The following is a 17,982-nucleotide window of genomic DNA, read 5'->3' on the forward strand; positions in this document are numbered from 1 at the left end:
TGGGGAACATGAAAGTTTATGCATAATTTTTGTAATTTTTTCATTGGGTCTTAATAATGATTTTATTCATTTGGGATTTTTTTCATAGGCTTAACACAGCTCTAATTTTGTCATTAGGAGCAATGTAACATTGGCTACTAATGTATTGTATACAGGTTGCCTTAGAAGGCAATACCTTTTGTATAGTAGGAACTTAAGAGAGGCAGACTTCATACAGATAAACAATTGAGAAATATTGTTCTTTTTAAAAAGCAGTGTTAATTGCTGCACCTTTCTCATATTAAGTATATTAGCTCAAGTTCATGTTAGGAAAAACTTTCAGTCTTAAAGGTTTGGTGAGGAGAAATCCAAAAATTCTTTTAAAGAATTTAAATTAAATTTGAGGCTACCTCTGCTTTCGCTCTCCCTCCCTCAGTTGTGCAGCAGCGGCAGCGGCAGCTCTCAGCCTATGGCGGCAGCGTCACGCAGGCTGTGGAAGGAGGAGGAGGAGGAGGAGAAGGGAACCAAAGAGAGGCTTTTACCGGGTCTGCGCCCCACAGCCAGGACCGTCCTTGCGCCTCAAGCCACGTTTCTTCCTGCAAAGCCCTTCGGGCAACCCGAGAGTTCCGCTTGACGCCAGAAGGGCTTTGCAGGAAGAAACACGGCTTGAGGCGCAAGGACGGTCCTGGCTGTGGGGCGCAGACTCGGCAAAAGCCTCTCTTTGGTTCCCTCCTCCTCCCGCTCCTTCCACAGCCTGTGTGACGCTGCCGCCCAGGCTGAGAGCTGCCGCTGAAACAAGTTTGGGGAGGTCCTTTGCAGGCGGCCAGTTCTAGCCGCCTGCAAAGGACTTCCCCACGTTTGCTTTGAAAGAAACCTCTGCGCGGCAGTTAGAAACCTCTGCGCGGGGGTTTCTTGCCATGTGCGCGGCCGCGCAGCCGCGCACCTTAGAGGGAACAGTGACCCCAGGCCTGCCGACACAGCCAGGTTTTAACGGCTTTTCGGAAGGCCTGGAGAGAGGTGAGGGTCCGAATCTCTGCGGGGAGCTCGTTCCAAAGTCTTTAACTTCTGTATTAATTGTTCTTTACCATTGGGGGGAGAGGGGAGGAACCATTACAAATACGTTTTGACTCTTATTTCCATTTTAAACATCACAGTTAAACATTTTTGCTGTGGAAAACAAATACTAATCACGCTATATAAGATTTAGACACAAATCACAATAACTTCCAAAAACGAGTTGATGGAAATTTACAATGAGGAATAAGGTGGAGAAAGGACAAGGTGTGGTCAATCAATGTTTCTTCCATATATCTGAAAATTATCTGCTTTTGGGCCCAGTAGTTTCTCCTTCAATTATCTGCTTTTGGGCCCAGTAGTTTCTCCTTCACCTGAGAAAAAGAGAAGAAAAAGAATGAGGCACGCGAGCCGTCGCCCCAGCTCAGCTCCTCTACCACAGATACGCATGCACCTCCTGCCAGCCAGCTGGTTTTCGGGTCTCTTCCATGCACGCGTGGGGGGGTGGGGGTGGATGCGTGCATGAGCGGAGGGATGGGAGGTCATGCGTGCATAAGTGATGGTTGCGCACACATGCGTGATGGTTGCACACACGTGGGGGGGAGAGCAGGGGGGTTGTGGACCCATTCATAGAGGGCGGGGTGCCTGCGGGGGGTGGTGGTGTATCGTGCATGCATTGCATTATGGGTGCACTTGTGCACACGCACTTTTGGCATGCCATGACAAAAAAATTAGTCATCACTGGTATAAGGCATATGTTGCTCGTATAACTCTGAGTGGCTCACAATACATTAACACTATACAATATTGCTCCGCCAAAGTATAATACAAGGCCACACTTCCATTCAAACAATGGCAGAGGGATATTTTCAAGTTTATATGGCAAGGGGAAAAAACCAAGCATTATATACAAACAAGTGCAAGATGCTAAGGAAAAAGGGTTTGAGGTTTACCAGATTTGAAACTGTATTTCAAAGCATAGCATCTATGTTTGTTATTTGGTCTGGCTAAAAGAGTGGGTGAATCTCCGGAACAAGAGGCCACTTGATTTAGAAAGCCATGAATTAAGGTTTAGATGGCATTGTGGTATGACAAATTAAAGTAAATGTTGATTTTAACAACCATTTTGTTAGACATGCCATACCAACAGAGGTGGGTTCCTGCCAGTTCTATAGAAGAGGTTCCACAAATCTACAGTGCCATTTAGAACCGGTTCCAGCTCCCTCCCCCCGCCGGTCCACACATCATCAAGATGAAGAGCGAGAGGAGGAATTCTGGGAGTTGAAGTCCACAAGTCTTAAAGCTGTCAAGTTTGAACACCCCTGGGTTTTTTTTTCCTAAAGGGTTAGGGGTGCAAGGGTCTTGTAACTTGACAGCTTTAAGACATGCATGATTCAAATGCCAGTTTCTGAGCCAACATTTTGGTTGCTAAGCAAGAGCGTTGTTAAGTGAGTTTCACCACATTTTACAAGTTGGACACGCCCATCCAGTCACATGGCTGGCAAGCCACTCCCACAAAGCAGGCCACACCTACAGAAGAGGTTCTAAAAAAATGTGAAACCCACCACTGCATGCCAAGATTTTGGAATAAACACAAAACAAGGTTTCCTATAAAGATGCTTCTTTGGGAGTTGCCCCAGGAAGCCTTTTTCAGAAAAGAAATGGTGGCGAAGCCAGACTGGTGGACTTATGGTAAAATAATGTTTTAATTTTGATGACCTCACTCTCGCACTCTGTTTTGGCTTCCAGGTTGGTGCAGGAGGCCTTCCAGACTTATCTAGTATAAACTTTTGCAGTTTGGGGCCTGCAAAGCCTCCTGTACCAACCTGGAAGCCAAAAATGGGCAAGGGGGGGGGGGAAAGCATGCTGGAAGCCAAAACAGGTGTTGCACACACATGCACGGGAGGCGGGGGGTATCACGCGCGCATTGCATTATCAGTGTGTGCATGCGTGCTTTTAGCACGCAACAATAAAAAGGTTAGTCATCACTGCTCTAAATCATTTTGCCCTACATTTTATAATAAAATCACAGCTTGTGTGAATGATTGTTTTTTTCTAGGGAGTTAATATGTTTGTCTTGATCCAGGTAGATGCAAAATAGAAGTGGTAATCATAAAAAAGGCTAAGTATACCTGTTTGACCTCGTTCCAAAGCTGGCTCTTACTGTTGATCTTACTGATCAAGCATATTCCCTGCCTTACAGCAATGTAGGTGAAAGAGGTCTCACAAATATTTTGCAGAGTGCTGGCAATTGTTTGAAGTGATTTATATGTGCTATCAGTTGTAATCGTTCAATACCTTACAAAGAGGGGGCAGGCAATCTTTTTCCATTGTGGGTGGGTAGGGGGGTTGTTGCCGGTATCTGGGAAATGTAGTGTACAATGATCAATGTCATCACAGAAGCAGATAGGACTGACTTTTTTGGGGGGGGGGCAGGTATTTGGAGTGATTATCCAAAGAGGTGCAAAACTTATGAAAAGATTTCACATACTTTTTATTTCTTTTTCTTCAAAAGAATGCTGTCTTCTCTTTCAGAAATTTGACAAATACATTACTTGGGGAGTAGGAGAGCCTGCATGTGGCTTGTGATTTCCTGTTACTGATGTTTAAAAAGGGATTATTTTTCTCCATATTACACAGAGGGAAAGAGGCTGAAGGCCTGACAGTGAATTCATGATAATGTTGAGATCCCTTCTTCATAAGGGATTTCCTTTGTCACAAAGGGGTTTCCGATTCATCCGAAAACTCCAAGAAAAAAATCAGCTGATTCTGTTGTCCCTCATTCTACTGCCCCCAAATATCCCAAAATCCGGTATTACAGCTGCAAGAAGAAACACTTACCTGGCTTCAGTGTCCCGGGAAGAGGTAGAACTTTTTGGTCAAGGTGGTTCTGTCCTTTGAGGGCATCTGACATGGGTTGTTTGCAAAATGCTGCAACACCTGTGATATGGAAGGTACAGAAGCAAAAGCCGGTGACTGCATGTCCAAGAAAGTCAAGTAGCCCCATCTAAAAATTAGTAATATTTTGTCAGCTTATACATGCTCACTTTACTAACTAGACATTGTAGAATAAGGGGGTGACACTTAAGACCCGTGGGCTGGAACCAACCCATGGGATGCTTAGATCTGGTCCGTGGTGCTGCTCAGGAAACAGCAAAGAATCAGCCTGTGGCGCCTCTCCCAGTGAAAATGGAGCTTGGGATGGTCATCTGCGGCCCTCCCACACTCCGTTTTTAGCTGTGATGGCCTCCGGCAGCCCCTGCCAGTGAAAATGAAGCTCAGGGAGGCTGTGCGCAGCCCAGCTGGGCTCCATTTTTGGCCACAACTGCCTCCTGCAGCCCTCTGCCAGCAAAAACAGAGCTCGGGAAGGCTATGTGAGTGCCCCTGCCCCCACCAAACACAACCCTGATGCGGCCCTCAATAAAATAGAGTTTGACACCCCTGTTGTAGAAGAATCAGATTAGACTACAGTAGGCAAAATCAGAAAGAAGCAATTGAGAACTTTTAAAACTGATTTTATCTTAAGGCATAGCATAATTATTAGTTGATAGGTGTTCGACATGTAATTTTCATCTGTACAACCACCTTTCTTTTGCCCTCATCTCATTCCAATCTATTTAAATTCCACATCAATTTAAGTGACTCCATGAACCTTTTGTGATGTGTTGCAGTTCACAAAAGCTTCTTTCTTAAAATAAAGTTGTTAATCTTAAAAGATTTTACAGGACTCTTATGATGGAATGCTTAATAGACCTTGGAACACAGAGGAAGCAGCAAGATTTTGGTAGGAAATGCATCTGTTACAAAACACATTTTTGAATAGGAAGGAAGCATGAGAAACAGACTCAAAGTAACCCCTTGCTAGGAGGTTTACAGAATTAGATATTGCCTCCAACAATCAGGGTCCTCATTTTACTGATCTCTGAAGGATGGAAAGATGAGTGAACTGGTGAGGATCAACCACCAGGCAGCAAGCAGAATTAGCCCGCAAAACTGCATTCTAATCACTGCGCCATCACGGCTCCTAATGCCATTCCAAAGTGGGTCTTTAACGAAACCTTCGAAACATGAGGTCCTTGTGTAGAAAGACTTGAGCAGACCTACCTTCCGGAAGACCTCTTCCAAATTGCAATCCCAGGCATGTTTCTTGATAGTATCTATTAGTTGCTTGATAAAGAGTGATCCGGTTTCAGGGTGTCTCCAGGATACATGATCTAAACAGAAAACAATGATTAAGCAATAATGATTCTTCACAATGTCAGACTTCATTCTCTACCTAACAAACTTTAAACCTATACAGATAGTCTTCAGCCTATGACAGTAATGGAGCCTGGCCATTACCTTTGCAAATGATGATGGCCGTTGAGCGAGATGGCCTCACTTAACCACCATCATCCTCTGCTCTCCCTGATGCAGTCCTATGAACATGTGGATCATTAAACCGAGAAGAGTTTCAGGGGTAGGGAAGGCCCTGAGAGATCTAATACAGACCCCAGCCCACTTGCCTTCAGCCTCCCAAGATTTTCCCTACCCCTAAGATACCTTATGCTCCATTCCTGCTCCCCATCATCCCTACAGGCCTTGGGCCTACTTCCCCCCCTCCACCAGGTACCCATAGATTTTCTCCTGGGTCCCTTGCAGGGCTTGGCCTCTTCCCCACCTCTCATTATCCACTTACCTTTTAAAGATCTCTAAAGGTTTTCTCAGTGCTGTGCAGACCATGTTAGGGAAGCAGAACAGAGTGCTCCATTCCCAGAAGCGGCCACCATCTCAGCACAAATTCAAGAAATTGTGAGTGTGCCGAAAATGGGACCTATTTCCTGGAGGCAGCCCAGCAGCCCAGGGAGAGACCTAGGAGAACAGGCCTACCCTCCTTCCCCAATATGAGGTCTGGAGACCATCCAAAGGTAATGGTACAATATTATACAACAAGGTCAGTTCATACTACATACTCATCTTTGTTCGTGCTGATCAGATTTCTGGTAGCTTAACTTATTGGGCAGACCCAATCTCTCTCTCCCCCAGCTGCAGGACTACAATCCCAAGTCAGAGGGGCCAAAACTGAGGGTGTCGGTCCCCAAACCTTACCACAATGGGAAGGTGTCCTTCTAATAGTCATAACACTATTCTTAGGCATATCTAATATACATTTTTCAAAATCTAGTCTTAACCTCTAACATTCACTTTAGATATTATACAAAATCATGTATAACTATATTCCCCCTAATTCTATTTTTTAAATCTCTTTAATGTATTCTAATTCTAAGTATAGCTGCTATTATTATGTGGTTAATCTTTGGTGAGATTCACAGCCTTTGGGGCTGGTTGGTAGCTCAACAGCTCGAGTCCTAACCAAGGACCTAGGAGCTGTTAAGGTAACGTCAGAGGATATAAGCTGTTCCAAGTAGGGTGGTTTTTTGTAGTTCAAGTCTGATAAATTTAAAATTTCCATATAGCGAGGTAGCCCTTTAGGTATTGCTCCAAGGGCTCCAATTACAATCGGGACAACACACGATTTCTTTTTCCACATTCGCTCAACTTCAATTTGCAAGTCCTGGTACTTTGTGATTTTTTCTTGCTGTTTATCTTGAATTTGTGCATTTCCAGGTATTGCAATGTCAATGAAGCATACTTTTTTTCTTTTCAACTATTGTTATGTCAGGTGCATTGTGGGCCAAGTGCCTGTCAGTCTGCATTCTGATGTCCCACAAGATCTTGACTTTCTCATTCTCTAAAACCTTCTCAACCTGATGGTCCCAGTGGCTTTTGCTGTACTCAAATCCAAACTTTTGGCACAATTTCCAGTGAATGATCTTAGCAACGCGGTCATGGCATTGTAGGTAGTCAGTTTGTGAAATTTTGCTGCACCCACTGATCAAGTGGTTGACTATCTCATCTTTCTCATTACAGAGGCGAAATTTGCTGTTGGTGATAACATGTTGAATTTTTGCCTTCATGCAGTTTGTGGCTAAGGCTTGTTCTTGAGCTGCCAAAATAAAGCAGTGCTCTTGATCTTAACCAGTTCCAAGTTAGCTTTTGGCCAGCTTTGCCTTCAATGCTTTTCAAGTATTGGCTATGCATAGCATTATTATTATTATTCGCAACAACAGAATTGTATCACAGCGGCCAGTTGTTTCACCAGATTTGACATTGATTACTAGTCGGGCCCCACCCAGGGGCCTAGGACATCATAATGTATTTTCGTAATATGCGTGCAGATCCAAGCAGTGCGGCTTTTTGCATTTGACTGACGGTGATTTTGTCAATTTTTAACTGTTTTAAATGTAATTCCAGTGCTTTTGGAATAGCACCCAGTGTGCCGATTACCACTGGAATTACCACTGCTGGTTTCTGCCATAATCGTTGAATTTCAATTTTTAAGTCCTGGTATTTCGTGATTTTTTCATATTCCTTCTCGTTGACCCTGCTATCACCTGATATTGCGATGTCTATGATTGTAACCTTATTTTTCTCGACCAGTGTGATGTCTGGTGTATTATGCGCCAGTATTTTGTCCGTTTGTATGCAAAAATCCCACAAGATCTTGACCATCTGATTTTCGGTGACTTTTTTAGGCTTATGTTCCCACCAGTTTGTTGCTGTTTTAATATTATAATTTTTGCACAAATTCCAATGGATCATTTGTGCTACTGAATTGTGCCGCAATTTATAATCAGTCTGCGTGATTTTTTTACAGCAGCTGAGTATGTGATCAACAGTTTCATTATTATTATTGTTGTTGTTGTTGTTATTGATCCTTTTTATCCCTCTTTTATCCCACACTCTCTATATCCCTGGGATAAAGCTGTTGAAAAAGTCTAAGCTGAAAAACTCTTTGCTACCATCTAGTGGCCAAAAAGAAAACAAAGTCACCACACAGCTGATTGTCTCTGGGGTGGCGGTCAGAACATTATTTTTTTTACTTTTTAAAGCATCTTTAAACTACCTTTTTCCCCAGTTGGTAGTTTAAAATGCTAAAAAATAGTTTTTAAAAAGTTCCGAATCAACTGTGTGACAATCACCTGTGCCACATCTGGAAACTTTTAAAAAACTTTGTACAGCATTTTTTTACTATGTGTTTGGGCAAACCAGTAACATTTTTACTACCGGTTCGGGCGGTACTGTTTCACCTCTGGATCCAGATCTAGTTTTCCTAACTGATTAGTTGCCAATCTTTGACAAGCAGCTTTGTGAACTAAATGCCTGTATTGCTAAGGCAGAAATTAGCAAGGTGGCTCAGTGGTTAGAGCGCAGTACTGCAGGCCACTTCAGCTGACTGTTATCTGCAGTTCAGTGGTTCTAATCTCACCGGCTCAAGGTTGATTCAGCCTTCCATCCTTCTGAGGTGGGTGAAATGAGGACCCGGATTGTTGTTGGGGGCAATACGCTGACTCTGTAAACCGCTTAGAGAGGGCTGAAAGCCCTATGAAGCGGTATATAAGTGTAACTGCTATTGCTATTGCTATTTTCATTTATATCCTCCTTTGGACCCCTACTGAGCAATTTCATTTTAACAGTCTCTTACCGGGGGTGGTGGAATATAGGCAGATGAAGTCACTCTCCACATGCACTTTCTTAATGGCATCAGTTTGCAATTGCATGGTGATGTGTGAATCAGACTGGAGAGAGGCAGCAGCAGATGCAACTGAGTCTTCCACGTTTTCCACCATGTACCCTCGTTGCGCTGGAGAGACAAAATGGGAGACTCAACAATCATTATCAAAACCCTGTGACAGAACAGAGATTATTCACACAAGGCTTTATGATCATCATAAAAGTACAGCACAGCCTTTGGTTCCTGACAGGTTTCAATGAGGCAAACTGCCAAGGTTTAAGATAAGGTTCAAGATTAGTGTTTCCCAACTGTTGCATTGCCATTTATGGAAAGTCATTATTCCAACACACTTGAAGATCATAGGTCTTATGGAGATAAATACAATCAGCAATAAATATTTACAAATCAGTTTGCCAAAAGCAGATGTTCTAGAGCAGAAGTGGGAAACTAGGGCCCCTTTATGACTTGTGGACTTCAACTCCCAGGATTCCTCATAGTTCCCCACCCCTTGATATAGAGTTTGCTTGGTCTAGTTAAGACTATGTGCAAGAGACTATATATTCCTCCCAAACACTCAGCTGCCTCCCCCCACATCCCCGCCGCCCCAGAAGGTCTCAACTTCAGCAACCTACCCCCACGACATGCTTGAATAATGACCACCTTGGGCTTTCCCCTCAAAGCTTGGCAATTTTTGTTGTTGAAGATGGAGAAGACAGTATGGATGGAGAATATGTCAGAGTGTTCGTCTTCTGAGTGGACTCCACAAATGACGTCCTGGAGGCCATGAGACATCAGTACCACAAACATCCCATCTGAAGCCTTGTGCTCTTCTCGAGCTGCAAAATTCTTCAAGCAAGTGGTGATATCCTGAAAGCAATGAAAAAGGAAGGCGGGTCAGGAGTGGAAATGGAGTTTCTAACTAACTCTGCACTCACTATTAGAATTGAGAAGAAGAATGGGGGTAGCCTTCTTGCAATTGTACTATCATGTGTCCTGGAAAATAAGACAGGGTCATATTTTCTTTTAACCCTTGAAATAAACATTTGGCCTTATTTTCGGGGAGGTCTTATTATTTTGGGGGTGCAGGTGGCAACGAGCATGGTTACCTCATGGCCACTGGTGTATTGCAATTTTTTCAGGTTGGGCTTATTTTGGGAGGATGGCTTCTTTTAGCACATGTACTCAAAAGCCTGATTGGGCTTATTATCCGTGGAGGTCTTATTTTCAGGGAAACAGGGTATATTTAAATTATTATTCAAGCTTAGTAAAAATTCAATGCAGAAACAATTACCAGTTTTTTTCTCTCTAGATTTGAATGGGAGGACTGTGCAGCAAATCTCCATATCTAAGAATTGGGAACACCGTCACAAATCTCCAATATGGGGATGGGTCCTATCTTCAGTTCAGTTTATTATTACATTTATATGCCGCCCTTTTCCCCCGAAGGGGACTATCTTGGAAGGCTGACCTCATCATGCTCTCCAGAAGGGTGAAAAAACCTATCCTGGCAAGTATAGTCGTATATTCTCACTGAAAAGCTAGCCTCCTCAACTATGTTTTTGGAGAAACAATTATGGGAGATGAAAAAGAAGCAATATGTTGGCATTTGAAATTTTAAAAAGGTAGTCCAATTTGAGAGAAGTTCAATTACCAATTTAGGCATTTTTTCTTATACTAAATTAGGTATAAACAACTTGGTAACCTACAGTTTTTTGGAGTAGAAAGGCCTTCCTGGGTTTATAATTTAAAACATCCACATGGTATTAGATTATCTACGTCTGTGTTAAATGTTATTATATAAGTAGTTTAACAAGACTGCCATGCTTTATTCAATTTTGAAGCTGCCTAGGTACAACTAACTAAATCAAAATCAAAACTTCCACACCCATTCTTTGAATGTTTAGGTTTCAATTAAAGTTGCTAGACTTTTTTCCTTGAGTAACACATTGAATTTTACTCTATAAGCTTAATATTTTTTTTTACCTCTGAGCTCAAATTGCGCTCTATTTTCACATTGTATCCCAGATCTTCTAGGAGAAGCTTCATCTGTTCCAAGTCTACTTCAGCCCCCTGCCTATAAGCCAAGTGATCGAATTTGATATTGCAGATTATCAAGGCCAGGCGCGTACGAGTCTTGGGATCATTGATGGGGTAGATCTGCATGGGGAAACAAAAGTGATTCTTATCCTGAACTATAGTCACGCCATGCAAGCATCCATCTAGTTTAAGTCTCTCCCAGATCTTATCAATCTTAGCCAGTGGTAAGGGATCCTGGAAACTAGTTTGGTAACAAATTTAATCATATTGACGCCACTGTAAAATCTACAAACAAGGCTGGTACGATGGTTTTGCTATTACTCAGAATTTAATGTTCAGAGATTATTTGAATCTGAATATTTGTTCCACATAACCATAAAAATAAAATTATTGAATCAGCCCCAAAATAGTAGACTTCTTGTTTGCCATAGTGGGTGGCTAGGCACTTGAGGAAGCCCACAAGTCTTTCCTTCCCCTTCCTGTAACCAGCAACAAATATTCAGAGAGCATGGCAATTCTGTGAAGTCACAGAGTCCATGAGTTGTCTACTTTTAAAGCCATTGAAGGCATTGTGGTCACATAGCATTTAAAGCTCCCTTAATTTCATGTTGCCTGTTTTATTTGTGTTACATATGGAACAACAGAGGATTCTCAGCTCAATTTTTTTTGCTTTACAAATAAAGCAAGGTAATATTTCTAAAAACCAGGATGAGGAGAATTTAAAATATATTAAAATTTTCTGCTGTGGTTACCTTTACAGCAGCTGCTGCATGCAATAAAGTGCAGCATTCAAGCTCAAGTCTTGGAGACATCTAATTTAGGTCTGGCAACTCACCTCAGTGCCTTCACTAGTCTGTATTTGCTGAAATAGATTCTGAGGACAAAGCTTGATCCCATTTTTAGATTCCTCTTCCACTGAGATTTTAACTTCTGTTGACTGGCCAACTGGAGATGGGAGGAAAGTTGAACGCTAGATTTAGCTTTTTTACCACAGCAAAATATTAAATATTACATGAGTCAGATTCGGACCTTTTAAATAGCTATAGTCCCTAGCAGCCGGTCAGAAGGGCATTGGGAATTATAGTTAGGTCACAGATGCTTGTTTTGTCAGCTCCAACATGAACAAAAAACGGTTAGCAATTAGCAAATCTGGGCCCTGAGAAAGAACATGTCCTCCAGTGTATTGTTTCCACTGCCATAGCAGATCTAAAAAACATGCAGAGAATTACAGAACATGAACAGAGCTGCTGGCAAAGGATAGCTGTGGAGACTTTGGCCTTTCCTCCACATTGCTGATCTCCTAGAAAGCCTACATGATACTAACTAGAAACCTACCAAATAACATAACATCCAGACTAAAGCCTACCAATCTTTCTGATTCTTTTAGCTAACTTCCGACCTATCCCTTCAAATTATTTATTAATTGAAGAAAATGTACATGTATGGCTGCCCAACCGAGACTCAATTGAAATGAGCAATTGAGAAAAAAAAGCAGCAGACCTGTTTCTTGTCCATACTACCATCTAGTCTGGTGGATAGGGAACCTATGACATGTGTTACCCGTGACACACCCTGTCATTTTTGGTGACATTCCTAGGGGCCACATGATAATGTTTTGTACTCTTGCACCACCTCTGGATCTACTGGGAGTTGTTTGAGAGGGCGCTGCTCATGTGCAACCTCTGGACCTCCCTGAAAATCATGTGAGAATGTTCTTGCATGATTTTTGGAGGTTCCAATGGCCCTGTAAGACTAAGACCCTCTCACATGACTTCCAGTGGGTCCAGAAGCTGCATAAGAGCACACCACAATCTCATGTGGCCTCTGCAGCCTCCAAAAAGCATGGGAAGTTCTCACATGGTTCCAGAAGCTCCAGATGCCACAGAAGAATGTGGTATGCTCTCACGCGGCCTCTGGGCCCTCTGTAATCATGCAAAACGGCTCTGCTCTCACACAGCCTCTGGAGCTTTAAAGAAGGGTGCATGAAAGTGATATGCTTTTCTGTTCTTTTCAGAGCAGGCCACGCACGATCATTCTCCAAAGTTTCCAGGTGTCATGCAACCTCAGATAGAGAGACAATGACAATTATATGAGTTTTATTTATTTTATTACATTTATATGCGGCCCATCCCAAACAACACTTTGTTAAGAATTGTTTTTTTCTTTGTCCAAGTGGCAGCAGAGTCAAGTTAGGCTTTTTCTGAATTTTTGACACGCTGAGCCCAAAAGGTTCAACATTACTGTCCTAGTCAAAAAAAGAAATTAAAGGAGAATTTTTATTAAAAAGGGATCGTTTATGCGATATGATGAAGCAAATTGAAATGTACTCAAATTTCATGTACCTATATCTCAATATATAGAAGCATTCTTAAGAATGTGCTCCTAAAAAACAGGGGAATATCATCTTATGATAAAGTTTCCTTTCAAAATGATCTTTTACACCAATATGGCCAAATCTAATCAGCCCAAAGAGTTTGGGGCACAACACAAAACATTTGCATGATTCTGGGCCACAGTAACTAAATTAGGGAGAGAGGCCAATAATTTTGGGCCAAAGCTGGATGATATGTTATAAGATCACAAGTACCAGCAGTGAAAGCTTGGAGATCCAATTGTTCAGCTAAGAAAGTATTTCGGTCCAGGAGGAAGACAATAAAGTGGCGGCTAGCTTCAGGCCCCTTCTTCCTCACATTATCGATCAAAATTCTTGCTTGATCCTGTGTCTTATCTGTCACATTCACTTCTTCCACCTCTTCATCACTCATGATTCCCACACAGAGCAGCTCATCCAAGAGTTGCTTGATGATGGTTTTGTTAACACGCTTTATAAATTCGGTGCGCACTTCTCCCAACTTCTTGTCTGTAGGGAAAACAAATGCATTTTTCCAAATTTATCACTCTGACCCGAAGAATTACAACTTTAGTGAGATACAGATAGTCCTTGATTTATATTCTTTTCATGTGAATTCAAAGTTACAATGGCCTTGGAACAATTGGCTTATGACCTGCATTCTGTAGAAAGTTAGCACCGACCCCTCTCCTAGAAGAATGATATATATTGAGAAATATTAAAAAGGCAGAATATTATATTTCCCTGGGTGAGAAAAGGAGAAACATGCTCTTGGAAAGCAGCCCCACCTTCCTTAATAGCCCACAGCAGATGTCAGCACTTGTTTATGGTTTATGGTTTTATGGTTTTATTATTTATAGGCCGCCCTTTTCCCTGAGGGGACTCAGGGTGGCTTACAATATATAGGGAGGGGAGTACAAGACAATAAGACATAAAACAATACATAAGTAAAAATAGTACACAACATTCATCATTCGGGTGGGGACAGATTACGATCTTTATCCCCAGGCCTGACGGGATAGCCAGGTCTTGAGGGCTGTGCGGAAGGTCTGGAGATAAAGAGATAGCTAGCTCTATTCATAAGCAAATTCTCTGCAGCAAGGTCTGAACAAAGGTAGGATTAGTCCTCACCTACAATAGGAATTGCCCAACAAGCCCCTTCATTACACCAGCCAAACTTCAACCAAACCTGGGAGCTGAGACAACGTACAGAGCCAGCTCTGACACCTACAACAGCCAATAGAATACATGTTCTTGCACAGGAACAGGAAGCTCAAGTTCAAACCCAAGAGAAGGTTTAAAAACCCCTCAATCTGCTTCATCATTAAACCATCTTTCCAATCAGCAACCATGTTTCCAATGTTTTTTTCCTGGCTTGGAAGTGAACCAGATGGATATTTCTTCCAACAGTTCACATTTAGAATTGTTGAATAACTTCTGCACCTTTGGGCAATTGGCAACATGCTTGCATTTACAATTGGTTGAAGCATCCTGCAGTCAAACGGTAATATTTTTTTTGCTAACTTCTGGCAAAAAAAATGGCCATTGGGGAAGCTGGATTACTTAGCTGGCTTTTCTGCCCCGAGAACCCTTAACTGGGTAACTCTAACCAATGGCTGGATTTTATGTATTATTACATAACATAGGATTCTGGCGAAAGTGAATAAAGTGATGTTGGACTCTTTATCTAATTACAACCCCTTACAAATACACAGACACACATGCTCAGATATTGTTTCTACAACACATTAAACAAATCAAAGCACCAGTAGCTGCTTTGTGCAACAGGCTAAGCTTGTCTAATGTCAATGTGAGTTTGCTTTTTAAACTTAGGATGTAAACGCTGTACATTTTGATTAGTTTATATTTTATTTTATATAAGCAGACATATTTCTGGGTTCGCAGGGGTTCGGGAGAACCTCTAGCTAAAATTCTGTGCAGTTCAGAGAACCCCCAAATCCCACTCCTGGCTGGCCCCGCTCACCCCACCCCAGAGTCCCCACATGGCCCGTTTTGGATGCAGATTAGTGCAGGGCACGCACGGAGGCTCGGGGAGGGCAAAAAAATGGGCCTCCCCGAAGTTTGGGAAAACCTCTGGAGCCAGGCGAGGGCTTGTCCCTCCCATCTTGTCCTAAAATTCCTGGAAAGCTACACAAATAGCCACATAAGGTTATAAGGTTATAAGGTTTATTGTATTTATATGCCGCCCTATTCCCGGAGGGACTCAGGGCGGCTAACAAACCCAAGGGGGGGGGGTAAACAAGAAGGGAATACAACAAACAAGGTACAAAGAGAATTTAAAAAGACAGTCAACAGTCACACAATTCGAGGGGGGAAGGGAACTCATCAACCCCAGGCCTGCCGGCACAGCGGAAAGCCTGGAGAGAGGTGAGGGTCCGAATCTCTGCAGGGAGTTCGTTCCAAAGGGCCGGAGCAGCCACAGAGAAGGCCCTCCTCCGGGTAGTAGCCAGATGACATTGGCCAGTAGATGGAACCCGGAGGAGGCCTAATCTGTGGGATCTAATGGGCCTTTGGGAGGTAATTGGCAGCAAGCGGTCTCTCAAGTACCCAGGTCCAATCACATGAAGGGCTTTATAAGTGACGACTAGCGCCTTGAAGCGTATCCGGAGACCAATCGGTAGCCAGTGCAGCTCGCGGAGGATAGGTCAAGGAACTCATACCAAGCCAGTAGTTGATTCAAGGATAATTCTCTTTGTTGCCGATAAATTAGCTAGAAAGTTTTGAATGAATAATTATCAGGTGGGGTAGAAGGATGAGGGCTGTAATATTTTAGTAATGAACCCAACTTCTGGGAGGGCCATCCTCTACCAGGAGCTGTGAATAAAGATAATCCTTGACTTACAACAGTTTAGTGACCATTCAAAGTTACAATGGCACCAAAGAAAGAGACAAATTACCATTTTTCACACTTGTGACCATTGCAGCTTCTCTTATGAGCATTGTTCACACTTGTGACCATTGCAGCTTCTCCATGATCATGCAATTTACATTTAGATGCTAGCCAACTGGTCCATATTTATGATGGTTGCCGTGACCCGGGGTCATGTGACTATCTTTTTTGCGACCCTCTGACAAGCAAAGTCAATGGGAAATCTAGATTCACTTAACAACCGTGTTGCTCATTGAACAACTGCAGAGATTCGCTTAACGAATGTGGCAAGAAAAGTGGTAAAATGGGGGCAAAACTCATTTAACAGCTGTCTTGCTTAGCCACAGCAACGTTGGGCTCAGTGGTGATCATAAGTCAAGGACTACCTGTGCTTTGTTGCTTATTGCCTACTGCTTGCTAACAATCCGTGTCCCTTTGTTTTCTGAAAGGGTATAAAAACTATGCTAATTTGCATATATATCTCTATTTGTGCTGTAGTCCAGAGACCAAAGTTCTTTGCACTCCATTTAAATCAGTGTTTCTCAACCTTGGCAACTTGAAGATGTCCGGACTTCAACTCCCAGAATTCCCCAGCCAGCAGTGAATCCAACTGAAGGTCACGTAGAGGGGAGACCGTGTTAATCTATATCTGAGGAAGCAATTGTGTTTGCCTACTCATCCACAGCTTATTTATTTATGTATTTACTTTATTTGAATGACCAGGCAACTTAAGCAACACCTGAAGTCCAAGTAACCTTTTTCTTCACAATTTACGCCCCTTCAGACATCAGGCCTCATTTTAATGAACATGTGTGCTAATATGGGATGCAGATGTGTAACATGTTTGACTAGGTATAACTGATTTCCTATGCAAAGGAATTGTCCTGTCCAATCCACTTTCCTCCTACCTTTTTCTTTGTTATGTTAACTATAAAAGGGGATGTAAATTGAGGATCAGGGTTCCTTCAACAATACACTATTAATTGATTGATTGATTGATTGATTGATTTGCATGACCAACCAACTTAAGCAACTCTGGAAGCCTTACAACGGCAATAAAACCAGTAACTATGAAACAATCTCAAAACAATAAAATGAAAAATTCCTGCTCCTTAATCACCCCCTTGAGATGCCTGGCAACCAGCTCCTGTTGCTCTCCTTCGGTATCTATATACGATCCTGCCAGCGTCTTGATTTAAAATCCTGATCTTGGCAGCCAAAGCAACCCGGTTTAGGAATAAAGTTCCCTTTTTGCACGTTGCAAGAAGCAGAGTGGGTGGAAAAAGGAAGGGGCCCTCCTCGCATGGTACAGGTAAAAAAATGCAAGGCAAGAGAGCGATAAGGAATCAGTCAAAGCGCCACTCCTGCTCTTTTAAGGATTTCAGGTTTCAAGAAGAAAAGAAAAAGGTGAGAGAGGGGTAGAGAAGTATTTATGATCTTACCTGCCATGATCCCTCAGCTAATGCCACCGGGAAGGAAAAAGCTCAAAACACCGCAGCAGTTCCAGCTCTGGGCAATTGTGAAAGTGAAAGAAATCGCACCCATTGTTTTCTTTCCCGCCCAAGAATTGAACAGGAAGAAAGAGCTGGCCCCGACAGCCGTGGGAGTATCCTAGAAACAGAGGCAGATGGCGCAATCGTCTCTTTCATATGCAGCCACGTTGACAGGCAAGGTATCTTTTGCCCTTCAGAATTATGGATCGCTTTGAATGTTTATGTGCCATCAAAACGGTTTCCTACTCTTAATGATCACATCGATAAGATTTTTTCCAAGTTGAACATTCATTAAAAATGGCTCAGGCGCCTGTTTTCTGTGTTTGAAATGTTCAGCTCAGTGGATTCCTTATTTGGTAGCATTTGTCCTGCCAAGCTGCAGGAAAGGAAACAGAAAGCTTTTTTACAGGCACTGCTGTAAAATCTGCCTTTCCCCCCCAGTTCTTTTCCGATTTCTGTCAGTTGGCATCATAAGAATGCCTTGCTCTCAGCCAGAAATGGATGTTTGTGGTCTCCTTCCCTTGTTTCCCACCTCCTTTTATGCTAATCTTAAGTGTAACCAAAGAAGTAGATAAAAAAATCTTCAAACAAAAGAACAGAACTGAGGGAGCTTCTTGGATGAGAGGCAAAAGGTTTTTAAGGAAAAACAAAGTCTAGTTGCCTT

General features: G+C 42.5%; 1 protein-coding gene across 2 annotated transcripts; it reads right to left on the reverse strand.

The window, feature by feature from the left end:
- Positions 1–950: 950 nt before the first annotated feature.
- CARD17 (Caspase recruitment domain-containing protein 17) lies at positions 951–17,694 on the reverse strand. Of its 2 annotated transcripts, none has more exons than XM_087717323.1 (9): positions 17,268–17,694; positions 13,173–13,445; positions 11,421–11,530; positions 10,532–10,705; positions 9,181–9,415; positions 8,519–8,677; positions 5,098–5,207; positions 3,833–3,933; positions 951–1,330 (listed from the first exon to the last, which is right to left on the reverse strand). In XM_087717323.1, the coding sequence occupies exons 1-8, from the start codon at positions 17,272–17,274 to the stop codon at positions 3,841–3,843; spliced, it is 1,161 nt and encodes a 386-aa protein (XP_087573449.1). In that variant the 5' UTR covers positions 17,275–17,694; the 3' UTR covers positions 951–1,330; positions 3,833–3,840. The 2 variants fall into 2 exon arrangements, with proteins under 2 accessions (XP_087573449.1, XP_087573448.1); XM_087717322.1 differs by lacking the exon at positions 951–1,330 and adding an exon at positions 1,331–1,367 and having other exon boundaries at positions 3,835–3,933; positions 17,268–17,691.
- Between the last annotated feature and the right edge of the window lie 288 nt (positions 17,695–17,982).

The sequence above is a fragment of the Thamnophis sirtalis genome, unplaced genomic scaffold (genome assembly GCF_051295495.1).
Source record: "Thamnophis sirtalis isolate CommonGarterSnake01/CBP01778 unplaced genomic scaffold, rThaSir2_p1.2 scaffold_6, whole genome shotgun sequence".
NCBI lineage: Eukaryota > Metazoa > Chordata > Lepidosauria > Squamata > Natricidae > Thamnophis > Thamnophis sirtalis.

What these genes read in the sequence shown, in the direction of transcription:
- CARD17 (XM_087717323.1), bottom strand. An exon ending in TCTCCAAGCTTTCACTGCTG is followed by an intron (nt 11,531 to 13,172) that starts GTACTTGTGATC and finishes TCCCATCTCCAG; the next exon opens with TTGGCCAGTCAACAGAAGTT. An exon ending in TGGAAGAGGTCTTCCGGAAG is followed by an intron (nt 3,934 to 5,097) that starts GTAGGTCTGCTC and finishes TCCATATCACAG; the next exon opens with GTGTTGCAGCATTTTGCAAA.